We start from the raw sequence: 15008 nt of genomic DNA, 5'->3' as shown, positions 1-15008 counted from the left end.
AATAATATTACAATTATTATTCTTTTGAAAGGCCCCAAATGAAGTGTTGTCTTCACTTTTGTAAATGGCAAGCTAAATGTCTTTCCTGAGGGCAGTTTCGGCTTAAGGAGACAAGAACCTTAGAATCAAACAATCAGTCAGTCAGAGGTATTTACCGTATAATAATAATCAATCAATCGTATTTATTGAGAGCTTACTGTGTACAGAGCACTGTACTAAGCATTTGGGAAGTACAAGTTGGCAACATATAGAGACAGTCCCTACCCAACAGTGGGCTCACAGTCTAAAAGTCTAATAATAATAATGATTGCATTTGTTAAGCGCTTACTATGTGCAAAGCACTGTTCTAAGCGCTGGGGAGGATACAAGGTGATCCGGTTGTCCCATGTGGGGCTCACAGTCTTACTCCCCATTTTACAGATGAGGTAACTGAGGCACAGAGAAGTTAAGTGACTTGCCCAAAGTCATAATAATAACGATGATGGTATATGTTAAGCGCTTACTATGTGCCAAGCATTGTTTTAAGCTCTGAGGTAGATACAAGGTTATCAGGTTGTCCCACATGGAACAAACTTAATCCCCAAACTTAATCCAGAGTTAATCCCCATTTTACAGATGAGGTAACCAAGGCACAGAGAAGTTGTCAGTCAGTGGTATTTATTGAGCGCTTACTCTGTTCAGAGCACTGTACTAAGCATGACTTACCCAAAGTCACACAGCTGATAAGTGGAGGAGCAGGGATTAGAACCCACATCTTCTAACTCCTAACTTCTAACTCCAGTGGGCTCGTTCCACTAAACCACACTGCCTAGTCTGTGCAGAGTACTGTATTAAGCACTTGGGAGAGTACAGTTTAACAGAGTTGGTGACATATTCCCTGACAACAAGGAGCTTGCGGAATTTCCTCTAAACTCAGATACCCTGGAGAGAGTTTTCTGTGGAGAAGGGGATATATATATATTCCAGTTATTGGGCAAGTCCCTGTTCAAACTCCCTGCTCTACACAATTCACCCAAATTTAGGGGTTGAAGATGAATCATGAATGAAGTGTTTGGAATATAAGTGTGAAGTACTAAGGGAAGTGTTAAGAGCAAATGAGATGTGTGTTTCATTTTTCCAAAATGGTGTCTGGCATCCAAACTACCAGAAAAATCAGATTGTTTTACTGTATGAAGCTAGCTAATAGCCATGACTCAGGGGACTGTGCAGTCCATTAAAGCTTCCCATTACCCTCTTTGATGCTGGCTGGACATAACAGTAAATCACTCATGCCCAATTAATCAAATTACAGTCTTCTTATCTTAGTGCAAAATGGTCTAAAATGGAAGCAGTGGACAGCTTTGTCATCACAAGATAATGCAGCTGAACTTACTCACTGCTTAAAAACATCATGACTTTCAACTAGCAAATGGCGTTATCCTCAAAATAAACATTTTGGAACTTCAGAAAGCCAGTGTTAACAAAGTCTCTGAATGGAAAAATATGATTTCTGATCCCCTTAGTAGTTTTGTTTGTAATTCAATTATTCAATTAAGCAGAGTCACCAGACAGTTCAAGAATTATCTCTTTGAAGCAGCCTGTTTGTATTATAAATAAATACTACAATAGAAAATCTTAAAGACTTCAAGGATACAAATCACAAGCCTCTTTATTGTGCTAGAATTGTATTTATTGCCTTGCTATTGTGTTGCTCACTTGCCATAACAATTTCAATTGGAGTTAGAAATCAGGAGTTTTGAATGCTGTCATTCCTCCTCTTGAGTGTAGCCTTGGCAAAAAAAAAATCACTTATTTGTAAAAATTCAGTAAAACGTCAGGTTTTTGTTTAAAAACCTGTTTTTAATGACCTGACAAAGTGCTGGCAAAGTGACTTTTTGACTTGAGGTTTGTAGGCGCTCATCCAAAGTAAATTGTTAAAACACAAATTGTGATTTCAGAGGCATTTCCAGCCTGGTTTGCTTAAGGTGATTAAAACAAATTCTGTGGAGGCTGGAAAGAGCAGGCTGGGGAGTTTAGCCTGGGAAATTCAGAGGAAACACCATTCAGCAACTCTCACAAGAGCCCCTCCTGCTGCTAAACAATAACTCCCTCATTCTGGGGTGCACAGGGAAAATTGTCCCTCTAGGGCCTGGTTATAGTTGCCATGGTGACGGGAGTCAACTCACTTCACTCCCGCCTCCCCCAATCAACCCAATTCAGCTTGCAACATAACCAATGGCAGCACTCTCTGGAGAACCACAAATAATAACAATTCTTGTGTTTTTTAAGCACTTATTATGTGCACAGCTCTGGGATAGCCACAATATATTGCAGATCAGATGCAGTCCCTGACTCACATAGGGCTCATAGTCCAAGGGGAGGGAGAAAAGATATTTGATTCACGTTTTACAGATGATGAAACTGAGGCACAGAGAAGAGAAGTGACTTGCCCAAGGTCACAGGGCAGACAAGTGGAAGAGTCCTTGCCTCCCAGTCCCATGCTCTTTCCTCTAGGCCAAGCTTCAGAATGAGGGGATTTTTCTATGAACAGCACTGGGGATGGGGGTGGAGGAAAGAGATGGGGCAGAGGTGTGCAGGTAATGCTTCTATATACTATCTTAGTTGTTCTATATCTGTCTTCCCCTTTGGCTTACAACTTGAGTCAGTGAGTGGGGGGAACATTGCTAGCAATCCCCGAGGGACAGGGACAATATCCAGTTCCCATCTGTGTATTCCCATCACTTATGACAGTGCTCAGTACATAGGAAGTGCTTAATACTGTGATTTGCCATAGTGTTTCAACTTCTGGCAAGAGGAGGGCAGGAAACAATCAAGCCACTACTCTGATTCCTGGAAGTGCAACAGCTCAATGGGACTGTGAGAATCTCTGGCTTCAGCTCAGTTTTCTTTCAGGACTTGGTCAAGTTAGCCAATATCCATCTCTACCTCACAACCTTTTTTTAGTATACAGATGACTACCATGAAACCCAAAGCCTCCATTAAAGTGATATTTCCTTTGATGCTATAACTAGAATTGGGTTGACTCATAAAAATTACTCTTTCCTATGAGCCTTAATAATAATTTTGGAAACAGAAACAGTTTCTGTCCCACATAGGCCTCGTGCAGTATAAGGGGAAGGGAGAACATTTAATCCCCATTGTGCAGATTGGGATACAGAAAGCTAAGTAATTTTGCCCAAGGTCGCACCCTAGGAAAGTGGGAGAGTAGATGCAGGGAGGCTGGGTGACCTTAAGCAAGTCACTAAAATTTCTATGCCTCAGTTTCCTCACCTGTAATTAGAATCCAGGTCTGATACTCACTTCCGCACTGTTTCCACTAGACTATGCTGCTCCTCAGAAGGATAATGAATAAACAAAGGGATTTCACCACATTTCAATTATTTTGCACTGGGCTGGAGCTCACTCGGCTGTCCATGAGGCTGTCTAGAAGTAGAATTCCTATTTAAAAATCAGAAATGAGGTCCTGGGACCTAAGAGACCGGCCTGGCATTGATTGATTGACTGAATGGTGTGGAATCACACCAAGGCAGCAGCTGAGAGTGGGACAGAAGTCTTCAGGCTCTATATGCAGAGCTTTAATAATAGGATCAAATGATCTCTCTCAGGGATAATCAAAGCCCAGTAGTTTCACAAGATCAAACTCACAAGGGAATCTTTTCTACTCTCTCAGGACCAAACAGATCCAAATCAAAATTGCTGCAAATTCAGAGGACTCAACTGTTCTTCCTCAGACAAATCCCTGTGTGGCCTAGTGGAGTCAGTCAGTCATATTTGCTGAGTGCTTACTGTGTGCAGAGCACTGTACTAAGCACTTGGGAGAGAATAATGTAACAATAAACAGACACATTCCCTGCACACAATGAGCTTGACCAGGGTTCTAATCCTGGCTCCGCTACTTGTCTGTCATGTGACCTTGGGCAAGTCATTTCACTTCTCTGTACCTCTGTTACCCCATCTGTAAAATGGGGATTTAGACTGTGAACCCCAATGTGGGAAATGGGCTGTGTCCAACCTGATTATCTTGTATCTATTCTAGCAATAAGTGTCTGACACATAGCAATTGCTTAATACCTTTTTTTAAAAAAATCTCCCTTCTTCTATGGTTATATCACAGAATTTTAACTTGTTCCTTTCAGAACCTATGTTGCTTCCTATCTTCTGTTCATTAAAAATCATGGGTCCTATAATGTTGACACTGAAACAGCTTTCCATTTCTCTTTCTGTTATCCTTGCTAGATGCTTACCCCAATTCAGAAGTAATCTACATCTGGACCAACGGCACTGCTAAATCAGTAGTGGTAGCAGAAGATGGCTCCCGTCTAAACCAGTATCATCTCATGGGACAAACTGTGGGAACTGAAAATATCAGCACCAGTACCGGTGGGTGAAATTACCTCTCTGGACACATTTCCATGCTCCCCCAGTCAATCAGTCAGTGGCATTTATTGAGCACTTAATGTGTGCAGAGCACTGTACTAATCCTTTGGGAGAGCACAACATGACAGAGCCGGTAGACATGTTTCTTGCCTGGGCCCTGAGGTCTCCCCTAAAGAGCATTCTGGATGCTAACTGGGAAAGACAACCAAATGGGGTATACAATACCGGTCCTACCTTGAGCATGGCTCTTTTGGAGTTGTCCATTATGACATCTTACTTGCTTTTTGAGATTGAGAGCCCCCGGAGAGCCAGGGATCAGGTCTAAATCCTCTATGTATTTTTTCTCAGTGTTTAGTACAGTGCTCTGCCCACAGTAAGCACTTAATAAATACTATCACTAGTACTTTGTTGGAGAGCTGGTTCCAAGAGCAACAGAGCATGAATCTTTTTGGGTTGATTCAATCCCAGTGCCCGGCTGGATGAAACCAGGGTGGTGGAGGGTAGGAGCAGTATGTTACTTAGCTTGGTGACATATGGGGAGAGAAAGTTAGCCCTCCCAAAGGATCCCGATTCTATCTCCAGCTGACAATGGTGGCAGATGTAGCAGCATTAGGAGAGACAAAGAAACTTTAATCCCAGTTGCAGCTGTCCACATGTGATTGACGTGGGCAGCTAGGAATGGGAGAGGATTTAGGGGCAGCCTCTAGGGTCAACCGGACCTGTTTATATAACATAATAGACTGAGATGCGAGGCCCTGAGGAATTGCAGAGAGCCTTTGTTTAAAACTTCCGGTTGGTTCTAGGATCTTGAGAAGAGGAGAGGAAGGTACAACGGCCAGGAAAGAATAGTAAGTGGAGACAAAACTGAGCCTAAAAGGGCAGAAGAGGAAGAGGAGGAAAGGGAAAAGAAGGAAGTGGAAAAGGAGGAGGATGAAGAGGCAGAGAAGGAAGAGAAGGAGGAAGAGAAACAGGAGAAGGATGGGGAACAGAAGGAGGAGGAGGCAGAGGAGGAGATAAGGAGGAGGAGGAGGAAGAGAAAGAGGAGCAGGATGAGAAGGAGCAGGAGGATGAAAAGGAGGAGAAAGAGAAAGAAGAGAGGGATAGGGAGGAGGAGGAGGAGGATGACGAAGAGAAGGAGGAGGAGGAAGAGAAAGGAGAAGGAAAAGGAATAGAGGATCAGAAGGAGGAGGATTAAGAGGAAGAGGAGGAGGAAAACAAAGAAGAAAAAGAGTAGGACAAAGGAGAGAAGGAGGAGGAAGAGCCAGAGCTGGAGTAGGAGGTGTGGGGAGAGAATAACATCACTTCAGGATTACTTTCCAGTACCTCCAGCCTGTCGGCCACTTCTCCCATAAGTCAAACTTCACCAGCCACAGAAACTGGGGTCCTGTGGGACCAGGGGCAGGGCAGAGAGGGGTTATTTGGGAGGACTGATGATGTAACTGAACTTTCAGGTCAGGCCTGGAGAAGGGTCATTCATTCATTCAATCATATTTATTTAGCACTCGTGTGCGGAGCACTGTACTAAGCACTTGGGAAAGTACAATACAGCAATAAAGAGTGACAATCCCTGCCCACACCGAGCTCACAGTCTAGTGGGGGCAGACAGATATCAACATAAATAAACAGATATCAACACAAATAAATAAAATTATAGATCTATTCAAAAGTGCTGTGGGGCGGGGAGGGGGAGAAGAGCAAAGGGAGCAAGTCAGGGCAATGCAGCAGCGAGTGGAAGTGGAGGAAAAGAGGGGCTTAGTCTGGGAAGGCCCCTTGGAGGAGATGTGCCTTCAGTAAGGCTTTGAAGCAGGAGAGAGTAATTGTCTGGCAGATTTGAGGAGGGAGGGCATTCCATGCCAGAGTTAGGACATGGGCCAGGGGTCGGTGGCTAGATAGGTGAGATAGAGGCACAGTAAGAAGGTTAGCACCAAAGAAGCAAAGTGTGCAGGCTGGGTTATAGAAGGAGAGAAGCAAAGTAAGGTAGGAGGGGGGCAAGGTGATGGACTTATTATTATTCCTAGGGCTAGGAGTGCTCATTATTCCTAGGACTTTTGTGGATTGATCACCCTTCTTTTACTGTCCTTTTGCGAGATATATGTATACATACACACACATAATGGTACTTGTTAAGTGCTTACTGTGTGCCAAGCACTGTTCTAAGCACCAGGGGAGATACAAGGTAATCAGGTTATCCCACATGGGGCGATGGCCCTTCCTTTTGCAAACCCAAGGAAGCAGTGAGTGAACCTGTAATAATAGCAATGTCTCTGATCACTCTTCTTTTCCTAGGGAGAAAAGCCCTTCCCCTATTTTAATATTTTTAATGGCATTTGGTGAATGCTTACTACGCATTAAGCTCTGTTCTAAGCACTGGGGGACGTAGATTAAGTGGGACATAGTCCCTGTTCCACAAGTAGGAGGGAGAGTAGGTTAGAGCCCTTCCTGCCTTGATCCTAGGTCCTCCACTGGGCAGGATGGGCTCACTGCAGGTCCCTGGACAGAGTGTGGTTGCCTCTTTCACCAGAGTCCAAGCTTGAATGGCTGCCAAGAAGTCCATCTGCCAATCTGCTTCTACCATCGATCTAATTGCCATCCACCTCATTCCTATTCAGTTACCCAGACTGTGAGCTTCTGTCTTCCCCTCCACCCCCACAAACAGAGATCTCTGACCCTTGAAGGTATATATGTAGTGTATAAATCTACTCTGGCCACTGCTTCAAACCCTAAGTCCAAGTCCAGAAGCCAGGAAATTATAGTTCACGCTTTACCAGTTCACCATCAGTGCAGCGTTGTTCTCAGTCATGAAGGGTAGCTCTGCTCTTGCCTCCCTCATAAAGAAGCAGATCCAGAGAAGGAGCCAGGCCATGACCTGGAAAGCTTGTTCAGAGCCAAGAAGCTGAAGAAACCGATCTCCCGCCAGCCAGTGAGTCCAATTTCTTGGCTCTCTCTTCCAGTCAGAAAGCTCTCACCCAATGAGAGCCCCCCATGTCTGCTCTCCTTGTCCTATATCAGGGCAGCACTGAGCTTCTGGTCGGCACCCCAAAATAAGCTTTTCCAAACCAGGCCACACAACCACCTGTCTCTTCACCTCCCTTCCCCGACTCAGCCTGAAGCCAATGAAGAGGAAATGCTTCCCACGTCACGGAAGTAATGTCCCAGGTTACATCTGGGTTGGCTGTGTTCTGATTGCAGGAATCAGGACACAGATTGTAGCCAGGGATTAATGAAATGCAGAAATCCAATTCTGTTTGAGGAAGCGACACTAAGCAGTGGATTTTTTTTGGGGGGGTGGTTCTGTATCAAACTTTTGGGGACAGGTAATTAGGGTTTCTTGTTACATGCTTAAGACATTTCACCCTCTTCCTCCTTTTTCTTGTCCTCTTTCACATTTTCCCTTTTTTCTTACTCCCACTTTTCTTTCTTCTTTAATCAATGGTATTTATTGAGTGCTTACTTTGTGCAGAGCACTGTGTTCAGCACTTGGGAGAGTATAGTATAATAGAGTTGATAGGCGTGTTCCCTGCCCACAACGAGCTTATAGTTCTTCTCTTCCATCTCCTCCTCTTCCTAACCTTACTTCTCTTATCCTTCTGCCTTCTCTTAAAATTAATTGCTGAATATGAAATAGAAAAGTTATAATGGGAAATTGGATTTGTTCACTTACTATTTCCTCCAACTCAAAATATGTGTCCAAATGCATTTTATCTTATCAATATTAAATACAGAAGGCCTTGGGGCAGAGCAGTCTACTAAAGGTTTGAAAGATTACAATAGAATTAGTAGGCATGATCTATGTCTTCAGGGAGCTTGCAGTACTGCATTTTTTTACACCCTAAACTGAAGGCTCCATTCTGGGTCACCTTCTAGTCTCCATTTACACCCAATCTCATGGGGAGCTTGTCTGTTCCTTTGGCTTCTCTGCGGAGGACTCCCAGATCTATCTCTTCAACTCTGACCTCTCTCTTCTCTGAAATCTCTAATTTCCTCCTACTTTCAGGACATCTAGACTGGGTGTCCTGCCAACACTTCAAATGTAACATGACCAAAACAGAACTCTACATCTTCCGACCCAAACTCTGTCCTCCTTCTGACTTCCCCATCACCGTAGACAAACCAGCCTCTCTGTGTCTCAAATCCATAAACTTGGCATTATACTTGACTCATCACTTTCCTTTAATTCATTCATTTGTTCATTCAGTCGTATTTATTGAGCACTTACTGTGTGCAGAGAACAGTACTAAGCACTTCAATGCACAAGTCACCAAATCTTGCGAATTCCATCTTCACAAATCTCCAAAATCTGCCTCTTCTTTTCCTTTCAATTCAATCTGTCACCAAATCCTGTCGGTCCCACCTTTACAACATCGCTAAAACCCAGCCTTTCCTCTCCATCCATTCTGTTACCACATTAATACTATCACTCATCCTATCCCACCTGGATTACTGCATCAGCCTCCTTGCTGACCTCCCAGCCTCCTGTCTTTCCACACTCCAGTCCATACTTCACTCTGCTGTCTGGATCATTTTTCTACAGAAATGTTCTTGACATGTCACTCGACTCTTCGAGAAACTCCAGTGGTTGTCCATCCACCTCCGTAACAAACAAAAACTCCTCACCATTGACTTTAAAGCAGTCCATCATCTTGCTCTCACCTCGCTTTTCTCCTTCTACATCCTAGCCTGCGCAGTTCACTCCTCTAGTACTAACCTTCTCACTGTGCCTCGATCTCACCTGTCTCACCGCCGACCCCTAGCCCACATCCTGCCTCTGACTTGGAACACCCTCTCTCCTCCAGTCCAACAGACAACCACTCTCCACTGCTTCAAAGTCTTATTGAAGGCATATCTCCTCCAAAAGACCTTCCCAGACTAAGTCCCACTTTTCCTCATCTCCCACTCCCTTCCACCTCACCCTAACCTGCTCCCTTTGCCCTTCCCCCCTCCCGGCCCCAAAGCACTTATGTACATATCTGTAATTTTATTTATTTGTATTGATGTCTGTCTCCCCCACTCTAGACTGTGAGCTCATTGTGGGCAGGGAATGTCACTGTTTACTGTTGTATTTTACTTTCCCAAGCGCTTAGTACAGCACTCTGCACACATGAAGTGCTTAGTAAATACCACTGAATGAGTGAACGAAGGAATGGTCCAAGAACATGTCATATCTGGTCTTGACTGCTCTACCAACCTCCTTGCTGACATCCCGGCTTTGTCTCAACACTTTTTGGTCCATATTTCACTCTGTTGTGCCGATCATGTTTCTAAAAATAGTTCTGTGCACCTCTCCCCACTTCTTAAAAACCTCAAGTGGTCATCTATCCATCTTCAAATCAAATGGAGAGAATAACAGCGCACTCACTCCCTACTCTTGCCACACTCGTTGTTCATGTCTTCCTTTCTGCCTGGATTTCCCTCTCCATTCACATTCATTCATTCAATCATATTTATTGAGCACTTACTGGGTGCAGAGCACTGTACTAAGCGCTTGGGAATTACAAGGTGGCAACATATAGTACAAGTTGGCAACATATAGTACAAGTTGGCATTCATTCAATCGTATTTATTGAGTGCTTACTGTGTGCAGAGCACTGTGCTAAGTGCTTGGGAAGTACAAGTTGGCAATGTATAGAGACGGTCTCTACCCAACAACAGGCTCACAGTCTAGAAGGGGGAGACAGACAGCAAAACAAAACATGTGGACAGGTGTCAAGTCATCAGAATAAACAGAAGTAAAGCTAGATGCACATCATTAACAAAATGAATAGTAAATATGTACAAGTAAAATAAATGAATAAATTTGTACAAACATATATAGAGGTGCTGTGGGGAGGGGAAGTCGGTAGGGCGGGGGGAATGGGGAAGAGGAACATATAGTACAAGTTGGCAACATATTCACATCTGACTTAACTGCACTCACCCCATCTTTAAAGCCTTACAGAATTAATGTCTCCTCCAGGAAGCTTTTCCTGACGAATCTCTCATCACCTCACCCTATTTTCCCTCTCTTCTGCCTCACCCATAAACTTAGTTCCATCCCCTTAGGTACTCAGCCCACCTCCACCTCCACAGCTCATAGGTGCAAAGCTTTAGATATGGTTCCTTCCCATGCATGTAATTTATTGGGTCCTCAATGAGGGTGAAATTTGGTTGGCTTACAAATACGTCTGGGCATCCAGTTGATTCTACCAATCCCAAGGCAAGGGGGCCAAACTATGATACATTGTGACTCGCCCTCCTCTTGCCAGTTACATGGTAGAATCTGACACTGGCCCAGTCCCCGCCTCTTGCACAAAGCCCTACTTCCTCAGACCACTGCTGGTAGTAGGGTATTTCATTTTTGTCATGCTTTTAAATAGAAAGAAAACAAATACAAGGCTTTTCATTATGTCACTTCCATGAATCCTGTAGCCGGACGCATCTCAGGTAGCACAAACCCTCCTCAAGAATTGGGATTGAGCCACTTCAGTTTGTGCCACTTTCCCATTTTGAGGGGAGGGAAAAGGGCCTCCATAGTCCTGAGACCAGACTGATGATGAGCTCAGATTCCTCTAAGAGGCCTTCCATGACTAAGCCCTCCTTTCCTCTTTTCCCACTCTCTTCTGCATCGCCCTGACTTGCTCCCTTTATTCATCCCCCTCTCATCCCCACAGAATTTATGTACAAAGCTATAGTTTCTTTATTCACATTAATATCTGTCTCCCCCCTAGACTCTTAAGTTCATTGTAGGCAGGGAATGTGTCTGTTATATTGTTATAGTGTACTCTCCCAAGCGCTTAGTACAGTGCTCTGTACACAGTAAGTGTGCAATAAATATGATTGACGGATTGACTGACTGACTGACTGACCCTCCCACTGCTGCAGTGGCCTCTCTGTCCCCTGGTCCAGTAGTGGAAATTGCACACACATGGGTCAAGGGAGACAGTCCACTGGCAGCAGTGGTGTGGCAGCAGCTCTCCACATCCAGTCCATAGAGTCCCAACTGTGGCAGCCCACACTGGGGTCTCCCCACCACCCCACTTCTCCCATGGGGATCAACCCGGGAAACTGAGCCAGGGCAGTACAGGAAAATGCATGTGTGGTTGACCTGGCATCCTCACTTCTGAGCTTCACAAAAAGTCCTGCTTCCTTTTTCCCCAACTCTGCCCCTGGCTTGGAAGATCAGGTGACCTTGGAATTTAAACTATAAGAGGGATTCATTCATTTCATTCATTCAATCGTATTTATTGAGCACTTACTGTGTGCAGAGCACTGTACTAAGCGCTTGGGAAGTACAAGTTGGCAACATATAGAGACGGTCCCTACCCAACAGTGGGCTCACAGTCTAGAAGGGGGAGACAAAGAACAAAACAAAACATATTAACAAAATAAAATAAATAGAATAAATATGTACAAATAAAATAAATAAATAGAGTAAAAAATACATACAAACACATATACATATATACAGGTGCTGTGGGGAGGGGAAGGAGGTAAGGCGGGGGGAAGAAGAGGGGGAAGAGGGGGAGAGGAAAGAGTGGGCTCAGTCTGGGAAGGTCTCCTGGAGGAGGTGAGCTCTCAGTAGGGCCTTGAAGGGAGGAAGGGATCAAGAAGTAGCCAGTAAAAAATGCTCGTTTTCATCTTGAAAGACTTCTTCTGAATAATGTTTCAGAGAGCAAAATTCCCCCACACCACCATGGAACCAATCCTTTTTAATGTGTTTCTCCCACTTAGATTGTAAACTTCTTGACAGCAAGGCTTGCTCCATCATACTCCCTCAAATGCTTAGTACAGTGCTCTGCACAAACTAAGTGCTCAATAAATACCATTGATTTATTGATCAAGCAGAAACTCCTCTCCACGGGCTTTAAGGCAATCAATCAGCTCTCTCCCCTCAATTTTTTTTAATGGTATTTGTTAAGCACTTACTAGGAATGCTGGGGTAGGTATGAGGCATTCAGGTTAAACATAGTTCCTGTCCCACATGGTCTAAGTCAGAGGGAGCAGGATTTGGGAATGTGCCTGTTAATTGTTATACTGTACTCTCCCAAGGGCTTAGTACAATGCCTTGTACACAGTAAGCGCTCAGTATACACAAGCGAATGAATGAATTTAATTCCCATTTTACAGATGAGGTAACTAAGGCACAGAGAATTAAGAGACTTGTCCAAGGTAACACAGCAAGCAATTGGTAGAGCTGGGATTAGAATCCAGGACCTTTGATATCCAGGCCCATGCTCTTTCCACTAGGCCATTCTGCTTCCCACTAGTTTCGCTCTTCTCTCACTACAATCCAGCGTGCACACTTCATTCATCTAAAACCAACTTACTCTGCTTCTCTCTCTTGTCTCTCCGACCATTCATCTCTTGCTCATGTCCTCCCTTCTAACTGGAACTCCCTCCCACCTTCACATCCAACAAACCACCCCTCTTCCCATCATCAAAGCCTTATTAAAATCTCATCTCCTCCAGGAAGCCTTCCCTGACTAATCCTTCTACTCAATTCCCTCCCTTGTTCATCACCAACGTATTTGAATCTGCAACCCCTAAGCACATAGACACCCTTTCCCTCAGCCCAAAACTTATGTTCCCATCCTCACACTCAGTCGATTCCTGTACGGACTTTGTTTAAATGTCTGTCTCTCCTGCTAGACTATAAACTCCTTCAGGGCAGATACCGGGCCTGTTTGATGTATTGTATCATCCTATCACCTATTTCAATTCTCTGAAAACAGTAAGTGCTCAGTGAAACCACTGATTGACTGACTGATTGGGAATGTTTGATTGCTCCTACTTTGGTAACATGGACTTATTTCTTTTTCACAGGTGAATACACGATAATGACAGCACACTTCCACCTAAAGAGAAAAATTGGTTACTTTGTAATTCAAACATACCTTCCCTGCATAATGACCGTGATCTTATCACAAGTGTCATTTTGGTTAAACAGAGAATCTGTTCCTGCTAGAACTGTATTTGGTAAGTACAGAGAACTTAAAAACACCCTTCCCTCTCTCTTCTGCCAACTGGGCAAGGCAAAGTAATGAGGGAGAGGACCACCCTAGGAGAAAAGTCATTCTCTTTTCCAAGAATTTAAGACAGTGCTGTGCACACAGTAAGCACTCAGTAAATCCCATTAACTGATTGATGTAGGGGTCCAGACATCCCTCTGAGGAACACCAGGAAAATCTCAGTCTACAATTGCACTGAACTGGTTTAAATCTGGCACCCTAGATGGAGGGGACTTGAAAAAAGGGGCTTTGATCCAGGATTTTTATGGTTTGCTATGAAAGTAATATAGGCTTTCTTTGAACATTAATCCCTGGCTTGTGCTAAAAGGCAACCTGTGTACCCTTCACTTCAAAGTTGATTGTTTTTCAGTAATTGCTTGTTTTTATATTTCTCACTGGATTATATTTTGGAAATCTGCATATCAATAATTAGCACTCTTTCCTCTTTTGAGCCAATAAGAGATGGGGGGTGTATTTTTCCTCATGTCACAGGTGGTAAATGCCAAACTCAGTGGCTTCAGGATTTAGATGTAGGACACCAGGCTATCAGGAAAGATTCTTACACAATGTGTTTTCATCAGCAGCATTTATTAATGAACTACAGATGACTTTTCTCCTTGAAACGTTATTTAACCGTGGCTTCACTGACTCTGTCCTTTCCTGGTTCTCCTCCTAGCTCTCTGACCACTCTTTCTCAGTCTCTCTCATAGGTTTCTCCTCTGCCTCCCACCTCCTAACTGTAGGAATCTCAGGGCTCAGGTCTGTGTTCTCTTCTAGCCTCCAACTACACCCACTCCCTTGGAGAACTCATTCTATCACTCCGCAGATGAGATTCCCAAATCTAACTCTCCAGCCCTGACCTCACTCCTTCCCTTCTGATTCAAATATCCTTGTGGCTTCAAAGCATTTATGCTTGAATGTCACAATGACACCTCCAACTTATGTCCAAAACAAAACTCCTCATCACCCCACCAAACTCTGTCTTTCCCATTACTGTAAAAAAACACCACTCTCCCTCTTGCTTTTCAAGTCTGTTACCTTGGCATTATCCTTGACTCATCTCCCTCATTGAATATGGGATTGAACCCCAAATTGGGTCTGTCACCAAATCCTATGGGTTCTTCCTTCACAATACCGTTAAAATCTGCCTTTTCGTCTCCATCCACACTGCTATCATGCTGAGCCAAGCACATAATAGTGACATTTGTTAAGTACTGATTTAACAAGGATCAATATAAGGATGGAGAGAGAGAGAAGGAATGTGAGAAAAGTGTGGAAAATTAGAGGTGGGGCCTGGGGTTGGTGCTGGAGGTGAATGGTGTGGGCTTCAAAAAGGGAGTGAAAAAGAGGTGTGGGATTGTATAAAAGTAGTGTTGGGTGGGAGGCCAATTTTTCCCGCTTTTCCAGTGAATCTTGGGGAGTGGGAGAAATGAGATCCCCTTGGGATAGAGCAGTGGGGGAGACAATATCATCTGGGGAGAGCCAGGTTTCAGTAATGGCAAGTAGTTCCCAGCTCCGCCAATTATCAGCTGTGTGACTTTGGGCAAGTCATTTAAAACTTCTTTGTGCCTCAGTTACCTCATCTGTAAAATGGGGATTAAGACTGTGAGCCCCCCGTGGGACAACCTGATCGCTGGGGCAACCTGA

At 44.1% G+C, this 15008-nt stretch overlaps 1 protein-coding gene across 6 annotated transcripts in view; it reads left to right on the top strand.

Annotated features, from left to right (window-relative positions):
• The window catches only part of GABRA5 (gamma-aminobutyric acid type A receptor subunit alpha5), a 67984-nt gene that overhangs the window by 40887 nt on the left and 12089 nt on the right, over positions 1-15008 (top strand). For all 6 annotated transcript variants that reach the window (XM_038760257.1, XM_038760258.1, XM_038760256.1 and 3 more), the window contains 2 exons: positions 4237-4380; positions 13177-13329. In XM_038760257.1, the coding sequence (XP_038616185.1) occupies positions 4237-4380; positions 13177-13329 (297 nt within the window). The remainder of the gene's footprint in view (positions 1-4236; positions 4381-13176; positions 13330-15008) is intronic.

The sequence above is a fragment of the Tachyglossus aculeatus genome, chromosome 18 (genome assembly GCF_015852505.1).
Source record: "Tachyglossus aculeatus isolate mTacAcu1 chromosome 18, mTacAcu1.pri, whole genome shotgun sequence".
NCBI classification, from domain to species: domain Eukaryota; kingdom Metazoa; phylum Chordata; class Mammalia; order Monotremata; family Tachyglossidae; genus Tachyglossus; species Tachyglossus aculeatus.
The sequence above is the reverse complement of the archived record's forward strand: the minus strand, read 5'-3'. Positions and strand labels throughout refer to the sequence as shown.